General features: G+C 55.7%; 1 protein-coding gene across 2 annotated transcripts in view; it reads left to right on the forward strand.

Annotated features, from left to right (window-relative positions):
• Positions 1-2,561: 2,561 nt before the first annotated feature.
• The window catches only part of MMP17 (matrix metallopeptidase 17), a 69,847-nt gene continuing 53,794 nt past the window's right edge, over positions 2,562-18,614 (forward strand). For both annotated transcript variants that reach the window (XM_072879926.1, XM_072879925.1), the window contains exon 1: positions 2,562-3,170. In XM_072879926.1, coding sequence (XP_072736027.1) covers positions 3,042-3,170 — 129 coding nt within the window. In that variant the 5' untranslated portion in view covers positions 2,562-3,041. The remainder of the gene's footprint in view (positions 3,171-18,614) is intronic.

The raw sequence follows: 18,614 nt of genomic DNA on the forward strand, positions 1-18,614 counted from the left end.
TCTTGCAATAGGCAAGTTTTAATATGTTCTAGATTTGGTAGAAACAGGTATGCTCTTTCATTTAGTGCCACAGGAAAGAATCTAAAAGGATTAAACTATATTTGACATGGAGCAGCATCTTCCATTCACCCTGCTGTCAATCTGCTTAAAACACCCAGTCTGATGGAAACCGGGAAGATTTTGTCCCTGATGTGCTGCTGTGAGAAAGGATGACCTGGGAGGTGAGGACAAAATGGTAGCATCTGCCCTAAAATCTTGACCCCTTGAAGTTAAGAGCAAAACTCTTCCAGCTGGAGTGGGTTCAGCCTTTATGTTTGGTCCAACAGCTCACAGGCTGCCCGTGATGAACCTTTAGCCTTTGTCCTCGTCTGCAAAATGGGATTAAATGTTGGGGTGGAGCGTGCAGCATCTTCCAGAAACATGAGGAAGGTGGCTGAGGTAGCCTTGCTGCTACGGGATGATGCCGCCGGGGCAGGAGAGGTGGCACCATGGATGTGGCATAGGATCGAGCCCTAGAGCTGCAGGCTGCCCAGCAAGGGGACCAGGCGAGCCTGCAAACCACGCCGTGTAGAGGGACAGAGTTTGTTTGTGCTGAGCAGTTGTAAGAGAGCCCCAGCCCCTACAAAGTACTCCCAAGCGCTGGAGTGTTTGTCAGTCAGAACCCCAAAGCCAGTTCGTGGCCTTTAGTGAGGTCAGTGAACTTGTGCTGGCAGTTTCTGCCCTGGGGGGTCCTCCACCGCAGAAGTCGCTCACCCCGAGGGCTGCGGGCTTGTCCTAAACCCCAGGATTTTGAGTCACTGCTGCGCGCTCCTCCCAGCCCTGCGCGGCTGTGCTGCCTCTGCCTTCCTCCCGAGGACCGCTTTGATCTGCCCACAGTCATGTCAACTGCCAAGAGAAATGACCCCTAATAAGAAGGGATTCTGGAGCTGCTAAGCAGGAAATTACTACGTGTGATGTTGCTAAGCAATGTCAGGCTGGCCTGACTGCCCGGGATAACGCTTCTCCGCTGGAAAACCCGGGAAAGGTTGAGGGGTGTTGGGTGGCTGCTGCTTTCTGTTCAGAGCGGTGGATTCTGGAATCGAGCAAATAATAATCCTCGTCTCATCGGGGCTGGTGTGACAGTTATCGGAAGTGAGAAGGAGATCTCCCCCGAGAGCAGCAGCAGCTGCGGGATGGACAGGACGAGACGGGGGCAGTGGGAGATGCACAAAGGCGTAGTGAATCCTGCAAAGGGGGGAGGGATGTACGGAGAGGGGGAACCCCCCCGGGAGACGGGGGCTCTCTGTTGAGGTGGCTGTGGGCATCTTTCCAAAATGAAATTAAATGGTGAGCGGGAGCTGCCAGCCCCCTCGCTCAGCACCTGGGTGCAGGGGAGCTCCTGCCCTTCGGAAAGCCCCCTCCTTGCACCTGTGGAACCAGAGGATGGGCTTTGCTGGTCTTCTTAAGAAGCCGAACTTTGCTTTAGTGAGGAGCAAAGCTCTTGAGATAACAGCTCTTGAGCTACAACAGGCCCTGTAATCTGGGGTTTTTCCCTCCGATTCCTCTGCTGCTGGAGCAGTAATTTCAGCCCAGCTCACGGGGACACAGGGTAGCGCGAACTCGCCCATGGGAAGCGAGGTCTCCTTGTCAATTCTCTTTAACCAGCTTCTTCTGGACAAAGGTTTCCTCTTTCCTCCCCCACTGCTTTGCTCTAGTCCTGTCTGATATTAAATAACTCCAGAAGCAGCTACAGTTCATTGCTGAATTAATCTATTTGTGCAGAAGGTGTCATATCAATGCCCATTACAATTTTGTCCCAGCAGCATCTAGAAGCAATTTTTCATCTCTGCCAATTCTTCATTATTTCCATTTCTTACATTTTTTAAAAAAATGTACTTTTTTTTTTTAACTGTACATTTACAGTTTCCGTTTTAAAACAACTTTAAAGATAATTTCCAAAGCTGTTGAGTCTATTAACGTGCTAATAGGAAGTGGGGAATGCAGATGCGAAGTACGAAGTACATTTTCATCCCGAACTGGCAGGAGCTGGAGATGTCAGGGTGTCCCCTGCCATCTGGCCCGTCAGAGCGTGTGGCAGATTCACCGCTCTCACGGGAGGGCACACTGCAGAGGCCACAGGATCCCATTATGCTCTTTATGGGGACGAGCCAGACATTTGTCTCGCCGAGGCTGGATGTCAGTCGGAGATGCACCAACCACCCACTCTTTTCCGCGGCACCTCAGAAAGCTCGGAGGGTGAGGCTGGCACTTAAAGAAATTTTGATGCTTAGGAAGAAGCCTGTCGGAAACCTGACGCGTTGCAGCCAGACGCAGCTACGAAGCTGAGAGGGGACGCAACCTGCCGTCAGGGCCCCAGCCCTCTCCCGCCCGCTGCGGCGCGGCCTTACGCGCGGGGAGCGCTGCCGGTGCTCGGCGCTGCGCAGCGCCGCGGCCACACCGCGCTGTGCCCCCCCGCCGGGGCCCTGACACCGCCTCCCTCATTAGCATCCCTTCCTCCTCCCCCTCCTCCCCCCCCTCCTCCTCCCCCTCCTCTCCTCCCCTCCCCTCCCCTCCCCCGCCGCTGGCCGGGGCGCTCCGCCGGCCGGGCGCAGAGGGGTGCATGGCAGGAGCGGCGGAGCCGCGGCGGCCCCGGGCAGCGGCAGCAGCGGCAGCAGCAGCCGCCGAGCCGCGCTCTGCTCCGCGGCAGCGCCCGCAGCAACTTTCTCGCTCCGCGGGGTGCGGAAGCGGGGCGATGTGACCGCGCACCCGCCCCGGCGGCGGAGCCTCCCCGGCAGCGCGGAGCGGAGCCTCCCCGGCGGCGCGGACGCGGAGCGGAGCGGAGCGGAGCAGCGCGGAGCGGAGCGGCACCTCCTCGGCGGAGCGGCGCGGAGCGGAGCCGAGCTCCCCCCCCGCGCCCCCCCCCCGCCGGCGCCCGCAGCCCGGGGCGGGAGGGCGGATGCGGCGCGGAGCCCGGCGGCCCGGCGGAGCCCAGCGCGGGGCCGGGGCCGGGGCCGGGGCCGGGGCCGGGCCCTGCCGGGGCGGGCGGCGGGAGGCGCGGGGGGATGCCGAGCCCCGCCGCCCGGCACCGCGCCCGCCGCCGGGAGATGCTCCTCGTGGTCGCGCTGTGGCTGGCGTGGCAAGAAGCGCCCGCGGCGCCGACCCCCGCGGCGGACGACATCACCCGGGGAGTTGTGAGTTACCCGCGACCCCCCGCTCCGGGCCGCTCCCCCCCCCCCACCCCGGCACCCACCCCTGGGCCCCCACCCCGGGCATCGCCGGCCCCCGCGGCGCCGGGCGAGCTCCGGCGGCCGGGAATGCTCCCCGGAGCGGCTCGGTGCCCTCCCGGTGCCCCTTTACAGCCGGTGCCCCCTCCCCGGCGCTCCCATTGCGCCGGTGCCCCCCCCCGCACCCGCCGGAGGGTCCGTCTCTCCCCTGCACCCAGTGCCCCCGCCCCATACCCACCGCACGGAGCCTTTGAAGCCAGCGTCCCCCTCCCTTGCAGCCGGTGTACGGGGCACCCCTTGCAACCGTCGCACACCCCCTGCACCCAGCCCATGGTGCCTGCCCCCCCCGCACCCACCACGCTGTGTCCCCCTGCACCCCGGCACGGTGGCCCAACTTTCCTCCCGCCCAGCATCCGCGGGGTGATGGCCCCGCCAGCGTTCGCACACGGAGGGCGATTTCGCAGGCGCTGAGGAAGGGCTGGCCTCTCTCGAGGGCTCTCTGCCTGCGGCGGAGCCACACAAACTCCTGCCAGCCAGCAGGGTGAAATGGCACGTTTGGAGTGGGAGCGATCCCTGGGGACTGGGGCGCGCTCGGGGATGCGTTAGCGGCTGCTCTGTGCCGGCAGCAGGCAGAGGGTTGACTTCGTTGCGGTGGTCTGCGTGGCATGGTGGTCCTCTGGTCCTGCTTCTCCGCTCACAGGTGCCTGCTGGGTTTGCAGGGAGATGACAGGTTTTAGCAGGCAGCGAGGGCTTAGGTCACGTCCCTGCCAGGTCACGGTGCCAGCAGGTCCGTACAGCTCCACGCCGCCGCCTCTGAGAGGGGAGAGATGGAGGCTTTTCTCCTGGAGGAGGAAAAGTTTCTCGTAGCTGATGCCAGCCGTAGCTCAGAGAGGAGAAGCCCCCCAACTACATCAGACCTGGGTGTTGGAAAGCCGGCCGTGGGTGGGCATGGAAGAGCAGTCCTGGGACCGGACCCGCCAGTTTGGAGAAATTCCCTGAAATTCAGCGAATTTCAAAACGCCGCCTGTGCGCTGCTGTGAAGGAAGGAGGGAGGATTTGCAGCGCGGCAGGGTTATCTAACGAGCGGGGCTCGCGCAGAGCAGTGCGCCAGGACGCTGCCGCCGAGGCTCGGCCGCCAAGCGCGTGCTCCGGCTCGCGGGCTCCTGCTCAGACACCTGCCGGGAAGGACAAAGCGTATCGTTCCCCATCGGCTCCTAGCAGAATAGAAAATGTGGGGAAAATAAGGCACATCTGCATTATTACGGTGCATTTGCTTTCCTCTATAACCAAATGTTAAAGCTGGAATGAATATTTCATGCAAACAGCACACAAATTGGTGTATTCTGCCCCAATCAATTTGACTCAAAGTTTGTCTTTGACCTGCTTTTGCCCTTGCTACCGTACATGCTGCACTCAGCTTTTACAGGTTAAATGTTAATGCTCAAGGGGGCTTATTAGTTATCGCGGACAGCTTTCAGGCATTAAGGTACCTTTTTTTTTATCCTGGACTGGATTTGAGCAGTAGCTCAAAACCATGCTGAAGAGCTGTGATCGTCTCGCAAAGCAAAAGGTGCCGGGGATGGCGATAACTGTGCAGAAGTGAACTGTGGGAGAAGGGGATTACAGAGCCCTACGTTAAGAGGCTGTTTAGGCTGGGGAGGACAGAGGAGATGATGTTGGATGGGTGTGTCGGTGATTTCTGGCTGGGGCAAATACATCTCTCTGGCTGGAGACGGTGCTGGTGGGATTAGGAAGGGGTTGGTTGTAAGCAGGTTTGTGCTTATGCCCTCTAATGAGCAGCAGGGAGCAGAAAATGCCAGGTATTTTCAGAGGTGTTTGTCAGGAAAATACCACCGTGTGGGAAGTGAGAGCTTTAAGAAGAATTATTTGACATCCACTTTATGAAGCAACTAAGAAATTAAAGATATGTGATGCATTTCAACCAAATATTTGAGAACTAGGAGGCATGAAACCATGGCAATAGAAAGCTCCGCTAACCTTTGAAAATTATATCCAGCAATTCTCTGCAGTAAATAGAGCACAATGTCAATGGAGCTTTTACATCCCAAATATCCCTCCCTTGCAGCCGAGAAGCTTTCAGCGCCGAGCAGGACTGCGCCTCCGAGCTGCGTCCTCCGCTCCAGCCCTGCCATAGGTTTGTTTTAAATGAAACAGTGATGCTGGGCCAAATTAAAGTTCAGCAAAATGAGAGAGAGCTATAATTCAAAGGCAGTTCTTGTTAGAGTGCTGCCCAAAGCAATATAATATTGAGTGATCCTCCAGATTTCATTACTAGTGGAATATCCTGCCCAGTTTATAAATCTAGCTTGATTATTAATGTTTTTATTGTTCTCCATTAGCTGCTCTAACAAAGAGAGCATAAAATAGCAGATGGAACGGAGCTTGACGTGAGTGTTTTCCTTGAATTTTAGCACGTTGCTTTTGAGATTTACTACTTTGCATTTCGCACTGCTGCCTTTACAGTAAAGCCCCCAACCCCTCCTCACCACAGTGCCCAGCGTTCGCAAATCGCATCTTTTTATGGCTGTTTGGGCTTCAGAGTCTCAGGGGTGCCAGCAGCAAAAACTTTATATCCATTAGTAGTAACCGAGTAATAAGAGCTCTCGCTTCGCCTGGGCTCTGAACCAGGTCTGAGGGGAGGTCTACCTTCAAGTTTTATTTTTCAGAAGAGCCGGTGCAGTGGAGTCTGTACAGTGAAGGTGTTGACCTGGAGACCTGCTGGTTTGTAAAGGAGCTGGCTGGTAAAGGGGCAGCTCCTGCCTGCTGGGCTGCGTTCCTGCCCGCTGCGGGTCTGGCAGCTGTGCGGTGGGACGCTGGGCGCCGGGCAAAAGCTGTGGCCTGAGGAGGGACCGATGCCCAAAGCTGAGCAAGCTTGACCCCGAGGGAGATGCTTCGCCCTGGCAGTGGGGTTGCAGGATGGGAGGTGGGGTGGTGGTGGTGGCACCGCCAAGATCATCCCTCGTGGACGTGGGCTCTGGCATCAGTGGCCAAGGGACGCAGGAGTGCCAGGAAAGTTTTAGTTTGGTTGCAAGAGCGTGGGTGCAAAGAAAAAAAAAAAGACTGTGAGCTGCTTTTTCTTGACTGTGTGGTCAGGGGTGACGGGGAAGTTCTGTGTGTGCCCCCCAGGCCTTTCTCCAGCTGGGGCTTGCTGGGCATTCCTGGGGGCTTGCGTATGAGCGATGCCTCTCTCGGCCTCCGGCTCACAAAGCCCGTCTGTGTTGTTCCCAGAGAAGTTGCTCCCAGGGGATGGAGGCATTTGCATTCATCGGTGAAGACCAGGGGACCCGCATCCCCCTCTGCCACCGTCCCAAGCGGCTCTTTGTTCAGGGCAGGGCCCTCGCCTTTGTGGCAGCTTCTCATTTGAATGACAAGGATGCGCTTGTGGGGAGAGCTGGGGTGGCACCGAGCCTTGTGAGGCTGGGCCCCCCCGGCTGGCTGCGGTGGGCCGGGGGGCAGACAGAGGTTCCTCTGTATCCCCGCATCAGGGAGCCGAGGGGCAGGAGGAGCAGCAGTTTCCTACGAGGCTGTGCCCCGCATCTCCCAGGTGCCGAGTGTCAAAGCAGAAGCCGGCCCACGCCTGGGGAACAGGCTCCTTCTTGCTGTTTCTGGGGTGCTTTTTTTCCTGCCTGCGGGAGGGTAGGAGCATCCTGCTGCTGCGGCTGCCAGATGCCCACGCGCAGCTGCGCGTCCCGGCCCAGCCGCCCTCCCGTTCCCACCTGCGCCGGGATCAGCCAGGAACTCCCCTAAATTGCTGCATTCGAGTACCTGGGGATGGGCATGGTGTCCCCGAGACATGGCTTACCTCCTGGTGCCAGCCTTGGCATAATTAGCCCTCTTAAAGTAAAATCCTTGTATGGAAATAGGCTGTTCCCTCTATCAGGAGAAACTACCAGACTCGTAACCTTCTGTTTCTGCTAATGGGGAAATTAAAAATTGATAATCCCAGTTGGAGCTTCATTCAGCCTTCTAAAATGGCAAGTCTTTCACGACAAAATGCTCAATAGATTCCCTAAACAATAATGCATTCAGGCCAACGGTGTTGGAGAGAGGAGCTTTGCTTGGCCCCTCTGCTGCTATTAAAGCACTTCATCCCCTTCCCGCATGGAGCAGTGGCCATCCCAGGTCCATGAATTCCCTCCAAGAAAGTTAAGCTACCATGTAAAAAAAAAAAAAAAAGCGCTGCTGGTTACATTTTAAGGTACCTCTTGAAGCCAAAGTGCAATGCAAACTAAATTGGCTTGACAAAAGGCTGGCTGGAAGCTTTCAAAGACAGGCTCCTGTGAAAGCATTTAATCTGCTATTAAAGCCCTGGCTGGTTTGAACCGCTACTTCCCTTTCAGATTTGAGCACCCCAGACCTCCAGATACAGTAATGCAATTTCCTTCTGGCTTGGCTGCTATTGTGGGCCCAGCCGTGTGAATTACCCAGGGTAGTTAAGCTAAATTACCCGCTTTAATGAGGTTCTGCCTTCAGGAAGGGTTCAGAGCAGGTGGGTGAAGCCCTGCTGCCACTGGGGACTTCCCCATGGTTGTGCTGGGGATGGAGCGGGTGAGCTCCCACCTTGGCCTCGCTCCTCATCCTTGGGCGCTGCAGCGAAGCGTTGCGGGGTAGAAGCAGCTCCTGGCTGGCAGGACCCCCCCAGCCAGACCCTGCCATCCCCGGTGGCAGCGTGCGGTGGGGCTGTACCTCCGTGCCCTCCTTTTGCCCCCCAAATCTCCTGGGGCTCTCACAAGGGAGGTCGCTGCCTGCGTGCGCCTACCTGACTCGACCCGCGATATTTCGTTGTGCTCCCTCATTAAATTAAACTTGTGAAGAGGCGATGCAAAACGCAGCACCTTCCCGTCCCCTGCCCGGCATCGGACGGGGCTCTCCCGGTTTGGTGTCCGGGTGTGACTCGCTGTTGGGACCACACACATCGGCCCCGCCGAGGACACGGGGGTGACATGGGTGTGACACGGGTGATGTTGTCATGAAATGGGGGGGGGCTTGGATGTCTCCGACACCCTGTTTTGTCCCTGCAGGTTCATTAATGCCATCGGCGGCTCGCTCTGACTCATCGCCGAGGCCGCGCACTAATTTCTCATTATTTACTCATTGGCAAAAGTGCTGCAGGGATGGGCTGTGCGGCTCCGGGAAAGGTCACGCTGTGGCTGAGGGAACCTTTATCTCTGGATGCTGTGGGAGCAGGCGTGTACCCAGCGTGGGGCTCGGGTCCTAGCTGGCTCGTGGAGGTGACAACGTGGGAGGGAAAAGCCCTCGCATCTCGGGTGCGAATTGCCGGCTGATGGTAAACCTGGGCCACCGCGTCATCGCTCTTTAAAGTGTCTCGTTCAGAGTAGAGCTGCACTTGAAAGCCAAGGATTTGCTTTCAAAATAACCCGAGATCTGACAGCAACAGTTCTCAAAATGCTTTCTTTAATCAAAATCACTTTAAATGGGTAGATTTGGGAGTTTCGGAAGCTCTTGCTGCTGCGCGCGTGCAGCTGCGTGTGTCTTCTTTGTCCCAGATTTTTATGAGGATTGTCTCTGATTTCTGGGTCAGAGAATTAAGAGATTTGATGTTACATTAAAAAAACCCACAGCAAACCACATATGCAAAGTTAAATCCAGTGCAAAACAAAGCAGACATGCGGGGGCAATGGGAAGAAGCTGCTGAAGGACCGGAGAGTTTTAGATGAGTGTAATGAGAAACTGCCTTTGACAACAGGTTTGTTCAGAGGGAAGTCCTGCCGTGACTGACGTCGAGTAAATGCCGACGTTCACCGAGGAGTGTGGTCTTCAGATGGGACTCTGGCAGTTTGATTAGCCACGATGATTTAATAGAAAAGAACCCGATTAAATCCGAGGAATTTCCTGCATCAGAATAAACCATGTGCACAGAAAATCATTCTTCCAAGAAATCTGGAGATGATCTACAGCTCCTGGCAAGAATGGTCCGAATACGGTGATTCGGAAAGTGGCAGTATATTCAGGATTTTTTTTTATATTATTTTTTCAAGAGGGAGTTTCTGCCTGTTGACTGTCAGTGGTCAGGCGGAGTTCTTCACACTGGCTGACATATTATTTCATCCTGACAATATTGATCTTTTGGGTGAACAAAAGCAATTTTACCTGTGTCACAGGGTCCTTGCTTGAAGGTGATGGACATGTTTGGATTATATCGTCTTGTCATTTAACAAACCCCAACTGGCATCTCCTGCGGTTCAGCTCCCGGCTGCTGAAGATCACCCGACAGCCCAGGCGCTGCCGGTATGTCCTGGGTTTGCTCTGCAATTCCGGTGTGTCCTACACGGCCCGCTACCCGTCCTTCTTTAAGGATGCAGGACAAAAGGTTCTCTCATCCACAACACAAGTAGGAGATAAGAGGTCTGGACTGCTTCATCCACAGGTCTCTCTTGATTTGCGGAGGTTGCCTGTCCTGCACCATGGCAGAAGCATTTAACCCTCATACAGCTTCCCCAGGGCCTCCATCCCAAACCACCCAGCTCTGGATTTTTCCACTTCCCACCAAATGCCCCTTGCTGGAGATGGCAGATTACCAAGAGGTCAAAAGGAAACTTCACAGGCTATTGCCAGACTTCGGGGATCTCGCTGTCCAAGGCTTTTTTGAGGTTGAGGAAGCAGATCTGAGAGCGGTGTTGGGACCAAGTGAGCAGCTGAACCTTGGAGAGGTCCTGAATGGGACGAAAAGATAGAAAAGACTGGTGTGCGAGGAAGGGGTTCCCGTGAGATCCCTTTTGAGAGGAAAGCCCACTCATCTGAGGAAGCGTGCACTTGATTGGCAGCTGTAGACTTTCAAAAATACTGCGAGTTATAGGCTGTAGTGCTTGTTCTCAGGCTTTGACTCTTTACGTATCAGTCAACCCTTCATGAAGATTTGCTTTTCTCAGTGAGATGTTGTCACAGGTAGAAGTACTACTGCTAATATTGTGGCTGAAGTGCATCGGGGGAGATGGATTCTCATGTTTCCCTTGAAGTCGAAGCTGTGACTCCTGGTGCCCTGAGCTGCTGGGCGGCTCTGCGGGGCTCCTCCGCAGCCACCCCGGGCACAGTGCCTTCTCAAAGGCCTATAATTACAAAAAAACGTGGAGGTCTGCTTGGGTAAAGGGTGTAACACAACCAAATGCTCCTTTTGCCCTGTTGTAGCTCCTGGGAAGTTTGGCTATAGGATCCCAAGGAAAGCATGAGGACCAAAAAGGTACCATAGCTGCTAAAGCCAATCCCATCATCAGTCCAGATCTAATTACCTGTAAGATCTGAAGCTGATGAATTCAGCCTTTAGGAAAGGGTGTCAGGTCTCATTTATCACTGAGCAAGAGAGAAACAAAGCAGTATCTCCTGTTTTTCTTGAGCCGACCATGTGGATCTCCTCCAGAGATATTACAGAATCACAGAATCGTATAGGTTGGAAAAGACCTTTAAGATCATCGAGTCCAACGGTAAGCCTAACACTGCCAAGCTCACCACTACACCATGTCCCTAAGCACCTCATCCAAACGGCTTTTAAATACCCCCAGGGATGGCGACTCAACCCCTTCCCTGGGCAGCCTGGTCCAGTGCTGGACAACCCTTTCGGTGAAGTAAAATTTCCTCATATCCAGTCTAAACCTCCCCTGGCACAACTTGAGGCCATTTCCTCTCGTCCTATCACTTGTTACCTGGGAGAAGAGACCGACCCCACCTCTCTCCAGCCTCCTGTCAGGCAGTTGTAGAGAGCGATGAGGTCTCCCCTCAGCCTCCTTTTCTCCAGGCTGAACACCCCCAGGTCCCTCAGCCGCTCCCCATCAGCCTCGTGCTCCAGACCCTTCCCCAGCTCCGTTGCCCTTCTCTGGACACGCTCCAGCCCCTCAAGGTCTCTCTTGGAGTGAGGGGCCCAACACTGAACACAGCATTCGAGGTGCGGCCTCACCAGTGCCGAGTACAGGGGCACGATCACTGCCCTAGTCCTGCTGGCCACGCTATTTTTGATACAAGCCAGGATGCCATTGGCCTTCTTGGCCACCTGGGCACACTGCTGGCTCATATTCAGGCGGCTGTTGACCAACACCCCCAGGTCCTTTTCCACCGGGCAGCTTTCCAGCCTCTCTTCCCCAAGCCTGTAGCGTTGCATGGGGTTGCTGTGACCCAAGTGCAGGACCTTGCACTGAGCCTTGTTGAACCCCATACAATTGGCCCCTCATACAATTACGTCCACTCAACATTAGTTATGTCCTAGCTGGTGCTTGGCCGAGGCTGTGCCTTTGAGAAGGCACATGCTGGGGAGCATGGGGAGCTCCCACCAGCCCGTAGGCTTGGTCCCACCTTGTTACTTGTGTTTACCTTGTCGTTGCTGTTCCTTCTTCGTGCTCATAGTGTCCCTCCGGCACGTCCGCCAACAGAAGGGCAGTCAGTGGTGCTGCTCGAGAAGCATCTTCGCTCCTTTGATAAATTCTCTGCATTAAATTGGCTTTTATTTTTGTTGTTTGTTCTCCATTTTGCTGCTGCTTGGCAAATTCCCCATTGCTCTGTACCAAGCCATGCTGTCTCTACCTTTGCATCCTTCATGTCAGAGATGCATTTTTGTTCAAAAGCAAGAGGAAATTGGGTTCACAAAAGGGAAATCCCTCACAGATGTGCATGTGAAATGGCAACGTGTTTTATATAAAGGCGCAGCTAAAGAGAGGCAGGTGGTTTGGGACTTTTGCCACATTTTGTTTATGCTGCAGAAATGTATCCTCCAGGTCTGATCAATGAGACTCCGAAATGAGGAATAATCTTGCATGGCCTCAGCCGGCACTAAAGTGTAGAGCAATCCAGTTCTTCCTCCCGGGCTGGATGCATGTCATATTTCATGACAGAATGACAGCCCCGTCAGACAATCTGTTGCTGTTTTGGCATTTCTAATACACCTCGTGCTTTGGTACGCACTCACTCAGTGTCCAGCAAGATCAAGATAATCTAGAGGAAATCGGCTGTCATGCTCCAAGGTCCCACATGGGCGGTGAACGGGGCAACAGTGATTTGAGTAGTCTTCTACAAGCTCACCTGGGTTAAAAAACTTCCCCAAGAAGATACTAAAATTCTCTTTCTCTGCCTAAAACCCAGAGCACCAAGTGCCTGATCTGCCAGGCTCTGAGGCACGAGACGTAGTTGTTGACCGAGCAACCGCATCGCTTTCTGAAAGGTAACCTGAGCTCTGAGCACGGGGTCTCTAATAGTCAAAGGCTTCCCTTCGTGAAGGGTATCCAGTCCGGTCTGGTGTTGGGTGGCTTTCATAGGGTCTCCTCCTTTGACCATCGCTGCAGCTCCCTGGGGTACAGCTCAAGGGGCTCCACACGACAGGCGGTTGCTGGGTCAGTGCTTGGCAGCATTATATATTTCGACTCTTAAGAGCTGTTTTGTTCCCCATCAAACCGCGGCAGTGCAGAGGGTCGCGTAGTGGAGGAAGAAGCACTTGATGTATTTGCTCAGAGCTGCGGTATGAATACGAATGCTGCTGTGTAGGTGCCGGTGACAGTTTGCGCGTGGTTAGGCTGCACCTCGGCAGGGTCTTGGCAGCGCTGAGTCCTGTCGCCGCTCGTGACGCCGCTGGGAGCCAGAGGCATGGAAGAAGAGGAGCACCTGTGGAAGCTGGGCCTGCCCTGGCTGCAGCTCCGGGATGCCCTGGAGTGACTTCTGCCTTCTGGACGCGTACAGGGCTGCTGGCCGACCCCGGGCTGGGGTAGGTGTGTGCCCGTGGATCTGCTCTGCAAAGCCCATCTGCTGAGCTGGGCCAGCTCTTTTCATCCACGCTTCGGTTCCTGGGGGGGTTTACTTTCACTGGTCTGTCTCTTTCCAGCTAGGTCTTTCCCTGCATCGGGGTTTGCCAGGAGCCCAACAGCACCCTGTGGACGAAGCCGTTTCCCCGGAGGAGCAGCTCCTGAGGGCCCATGCTCCCTGCCTGGGCTGTGCTCGGGGATGCGGAGGTTGGAGGAGACGGGTGATGGTGGGTGCCCCTCCACACCTCCCAGGGAAGGCCCGTTCCCCTCCCCGCAGCCCCTCGGCGTTAGCAGAGCTATTCCAGAAAATCACCTTTTTGCGCAAAAGGGGTTTCTTTCTGCAACAGCAAACGTCTCGGTGAGCCGGGGCTCCAGAGCTGCCATCTCCCCGCTCCCAGCCTTCGCAGGGAGCTCTCCTGGGAGATGTACATCAACCGCTTTCCTTCTGCAGGCAAAAAACCCCAGGGCGAGATCCCGTCCCGAGCCTCCGGCGTGCCCCGGCTCCGGCGGCCGTAGGGCCGGGCAGGGCCCCGGCTCGGCCCCGCGGCCGGGCGGGCGCTGCTCGGGGACCCCGGTGCGTCCCTGTCGGTGTCGTGCCGGTGCCCTCTTGTGGAAACTGGGGAAATATCCGAGAAAATGCGTTGGTGCTGGGCTGGGTGCGCAGGTTGGAACCCCCCGTGGGAGCAGGGCGGGGTGCTGGGCTCTCCCCCCGGCTCTGCGCCGGGCCCTGCCCTCCAGCCTGCTGCCCTCCAGCCTTCTTCATTGCTGTTGTGGATAGAGGGTGAGGGAAATGGTATTGACTGAGCCTGGGAGGAAGGGGCTCCCAGCGCCCGAATGCTGCCCCTTGGTGCAGACCTTTGGTCACTTAAATCCCTGCGTGGTGACAGCAGTCCGTGCTTTAAGTGGATAAAGTTTGCAAAGTGCCTTCTGCGCCTCCTTGCTCTTATTCTGCAGTAATTGCCCTCTACCTCGTAGCAAATACCTTTATCAGCAGCTGCACACACTTTGACTTTCTTCATGAAATAGCGTACCGTGGCGCTGAGCCCGCCGGGTAGTCCCGTAGCCGCAGAGCAGGCACAGCCCCACCGTCGCCCGTCTGCGGCGGCTCGGCCGCTCTCCTCGGGAAGGCGTTACGCTGCTTCGGCCACCTCCTGAAAATGTCAGCGGGTGAACGCACCCACGGGACCGCAGCGCCGATGTGCTGACGCTCGCCCTCGCAGCCCGGCACCACCCCTCCGTCGCACTCGGGCAGCTCCGGCCGCAAAGGGTGATGATTCAGAGCTGCCCTGGAGCAAACCTGCTGGTGCCAAGCACCTTCTGACCCTGCCAACCGCCTCGCTTCCAGGCCCCTTTGTAATAGCTGGCAGAAATCGTGCTGTGCTGTGTAGGAAATGCCAGCCCGGCACCGTCTGTCTGTTTTCCATCCTCTGTTCTGGTTTCCCAGCCCTGCGGGACCCCGGTGAGCCACGTGCCCGTCTCGCACCTCCGCCGTGGGAACAGCTCGGGCAGTGGATCTAGCCCTGCTGCTTGGGAAGCCCCAGTCCCACCGCTTCCCTGAATTAAAGTTCTCCTTATCATCTCCATGTTTCCCTCCTATCTCATTTATTAATAGCCTCTTCCTAAAAAACCAGCTTCTGTTTTAAATTTCTAAAGAATTTTAACTATTAAAACCAACCTGTCTCCTCCCGCGTTTCCCAGGCACTTGGCAGCCGCTCTTTCTTCCACGCTTTCCTGGAAAGCAGTGTCTACAAAAGCCCAGCCGTGTTGGCGGAGGTCATCGGTGCCAGCCCGAGGCCGGGGCCATGTGTTGTTGGAGGCGAAAGGGAGCTGGAGTTGCGGGAGCTTTGTGTCGAATTCATCTGGAGTCCTCGGGGTTACTCGCTGTCCCTCCTGCATCGTGCCCGCCTGTGCGATCATAGATACTCATTTTTTGCTCATCCGTTTAGAGGAATCGGTTCTCCGGGCAAGGACATCTGCTTTTTTGTAGCTCTGGGATAATCTCTCAGCCTCTAGGTTATCTAGACCCATACCGTGTCTGAACCCTGACAGTCGTGAATTCATTTCCTTTTGGTGAGGAACAATATTGTATTTTTGATGCTGCGCACAGGGAATTCAGTCTTGGGAGCCAGACTTGTTCAGAGCCAGGTTTGAATGGAGATGAGGAGCTGAGCCCTTCCTCACGTGCTCCAAGAGGCTTGGATCATATTCAGAGCCAAGAGATACAACTGCAGAAATTTAATTAACATTGCAAAACCCTTTAAAGCAGAGTTTCTGGCAAAATTGCCATCTCCGCTGTGCAAGCGGGTAGGATGCCTGAGCAGCCTCCACAGGGGACTGTCACGAAATAACAAATGTTTCTTTGCCCAGGCGGTTGCGAGGACAACGGTGGAAATCGATATGGCACACTCTCCTCTGCCGGTGTAGCCTTGAACCCTAAAGAGAAAACGAACTGGCAGCCAGCTCCCCAGCACATCATCTCGGGGTGCTCCAAAGAGCTGGAAGTTGTGGGTAGCGGCTGGGCGCAGGGCGATGTGCCGGCGTGGACCACCTGGGCAAGCGGGCAGGGTCTGGCCATCGTCCGTGGGTGATGAACCGGGGCTGGTGTGGAGCCCTGGGCAGGGGCTGGTGCAGAGGAGGTCACCTCCATTTGCAAATTAGACTTTTATTGTTTATAGCAAAAAAAAAAAAAAAAAAAAAGTGACCACCTGCAGCCATGACTGAGCCTGGAGAAATAATAATAAAGGCAGTGGCAGGCGGAGTAAAATATACACCCAGTGGTTCCTCCACGAGGATGAGAGGGGCAGAGGGAATTGCTCTGTTGAGATAATCCCGATACTTCCGTTTTTCAAGGGTTTACAGGTCTCCATCCACATTGTCCTGGAGGAGGAGCTTGTTCCTGGGGGGGCCCACACACCAGCATTGCTTTCTGCTGTGATCGGATGATCAAAGTCCAGACGGGACGTGCTCAAGCCATCCGAAAAGGAGGTGACCAGAACCGGCCCTTCTTTGGGGACTGCGCAGAAACAGGGGTGTCAGACTGAGGGATCGCTGCCAGTTCCCAGCTGCCCTTACCTTCAAGGGGCATAAGGGCCTACTAGCCAGAAAAAGGGGAGAACCTGCTCCTCGTTAAGAAGCATAAAGCAAATTAGCTGTTTCCACGGCATCAAAACAGCTGAAGGAAGCTGGTGGACTCCAGTCTCCCCGGGCCTGACTTGCTGGCACGTGGCGGGGTGGGAGGTAACCTCGGCAAGAGCAGCGACTGAAGCAGCTGCAAACAAATCCTTTAAGGACTCTCCTGACATAAATAAACATGGAAAATAAATGATGTCCCCGGCACTCTGCCCTCAACTGATGGGAAACAAGCTGCATTAACATAGTAGTTCAATAACCTGAAAGAGCTTCAAAAGAGACCTGCTCGCCAGCCCCAGGAGAGGGGGAGCGCTGCCTGCGAGCGTGCGAAACAAGGTTGTGAAATGTGGCAGAGCACAGAACGATGGGGTGAGAAAGTACTCGAAAATTGAATTATGAGTGATGGTGGTTTTCCTACGAGGAAGAGCAGGGAGGAGGGGAGGTGTCTGTAGCCGATGGCGGACGTGCAAGGTGAGGGCAAGGGTGCCAGGTTTGTACCCTGAACTTTGGAGCTGTGACCAGGGAAAGTTGCCTGGGTTTTCTGTCCGTCACATGAGTAGTAATCTTACTTTCTGCAGGGGAATGTGCTGAGAGTTAACATGAGGGTGCATAAAGTCTCCTAGGGGACTTAGTGATGGAAATCCCATCCCCAAAGGTGCAGCAGTAGGTGCCTAGGCAGAGGGGGCTGCCGGGGTGGCTGCTCCCGCCGTCAGGGGCAGCTGCCCCGGCTCTTTGTGGCACAGAAAACCTTGAACTTCACCCTCAGCCCACCCCGCTCCTTCCTGCTTCCCACCGCTTCAGCCCATCTCCTGCTTCATCTTTAATTAGAGAGGACGGGGCGTTACCCCGGTATTCAGCGCTCCCTGAAAGCGTCTCTCTTCCAGCAGCCTCTGGATGGATCGGAGGGGTTACCGCTTCTTTTATTCAGACTGTTGCATTTCTCCAGCTTCTCTAGAAAATTCCCTTTGTTCATTAAACGACCTGTCTGTTCGGGCCCAGATGGCTGCTTTTCTCTCGGCTTTAGAAATCGCCTGCTTAATTTCCCTGGTGCCCTGCCAGCCCTGCGCCAGGGAGGCTGCCGGGGAGGGGGAAGGAGAGCGTGCGGCAGCCGGCACGGCATGCACCGACGACGTGCTGCGGCCGAGAGCCTCTTGCAGGGCTTCCCCGGCACCGTCCCTGCCTGTGGGGACAGCTCTGGGCAGGACGGGGAAGACCAAAAACTGCCCCGGTCTGGTGGAGTGATGGCTGGAGGACCCTTCCCCCCCGCTCAGGGTCTCCTGGTGGTCCTGTTTCTACCCTCTGCCCTACCAAAACAGCACCGGGGGGGCTCAGTCCCGGCACTCACGTCTCAGACAGCCTTTTCTTATTTCCAGCCTTCTGCTAGTGCTGTTTCCTTGTGTTTTGAATTTAACTCTTAACGTTAACTCTTGATTTCAGTGCGCTGTGCTTGTGATGCCAGTGACCCATGCCTGCGGCAGGCATCGGGTGCCCAAGGTATCCCTGGGCATCACCGCCTATGTGTGCCAGCGAAGGGCTGGGCACCCCAAAAACCCCACACCATCGGAGTCCAGGACAAGAAAACTAAACAGGGCTGAAAGGGCTGCAAGCGTTTTAGGTGGAGGGGAGTGCTACAACCCTGGCTGGGTTTGGGGGGACGGGGAAGGCTTTGCAGGAACCTGCCCTGCTCTGCTGTGGATTCAAGAGCAAGAAAGCCAGGCTGAGAATTTCCTCGGCGCTCGAGGGAAAGTGTGTTACGATCGGGCAAGGCCTATATATATTTTATATAGTGACTTTTAACATGCAGCTCCATTCTAGGGAAAATGTTGTTTGGGAGGAGGGCCACCGTGCGAAAGCAGCCCTCCGTCACGGCAGCTGACAGCAGTGCCCTGCCGGGGGGGCTGCGGAGGCAACGCCGTGGGCTTTGCTCACTTGTGTGTCTTGGAGCCCTTTCTACTCTCCTCCTAAAGCCGCTTTCACAGGAGAGGTTCCTCCAGAAAGGCACGCCGGCAAAAGTTGGTTTGGTGACTCAACTGACGGGTGCCTGTGTTGATGTCTTAACTGCAGAAGGAGGCTCAGGACCCACTAAAAGAAATTGCATCTTCCTCACAATTCTTCATTCCTTTGCTGCAGGTAGCGTGGCAGATAAGTGGCCTCTTTGCTGAGGGGGTGGTGGTGGCCTTTGTGGAATCGACCTCTTGCTCGTTTTCACTGCCTCATTTCACAGGCTCCCCGCTCTGTGGTTTTCGAGCTTCCAGGTGCACGTTGGTGTTTTACGTAGGAAGATGGGTTTGGGCCTGAGATGGGCGAGGGATGCGCGTACTGCAAATGCATCTGGGGGTCCGATGTGCCGCGGAGGTGCCGGACACCGTTTCCCACCGGAGGAGGAGATTCAGCGTGGGCCTGATGCTGCTGAACGCCTCTGGGTCCCTGCCGCCGTGGCCCTTCTTGGGGTACCACCTCCCCTTCGTGTTTCAGATGTAATGCAAGAAAATGCATCCTATTTTGAAGGCGTCTTAGTGCAGTC

The sequence above is a fragment of the Ciconia boyciana genome, chromosome 15, assembly GCF_034638445.1.
Source record: "Ciconia boyciana chromosome 15, ASM3463844v1, whole genome shotgun sequence".
In the NCBI taxonomy this organism is placed as follows: Eukaryota; Metazoa; Chordata; class Aves; order Ciconiiformes; family Ciconiidae; genus Ciconia; species Ciconia boyciana.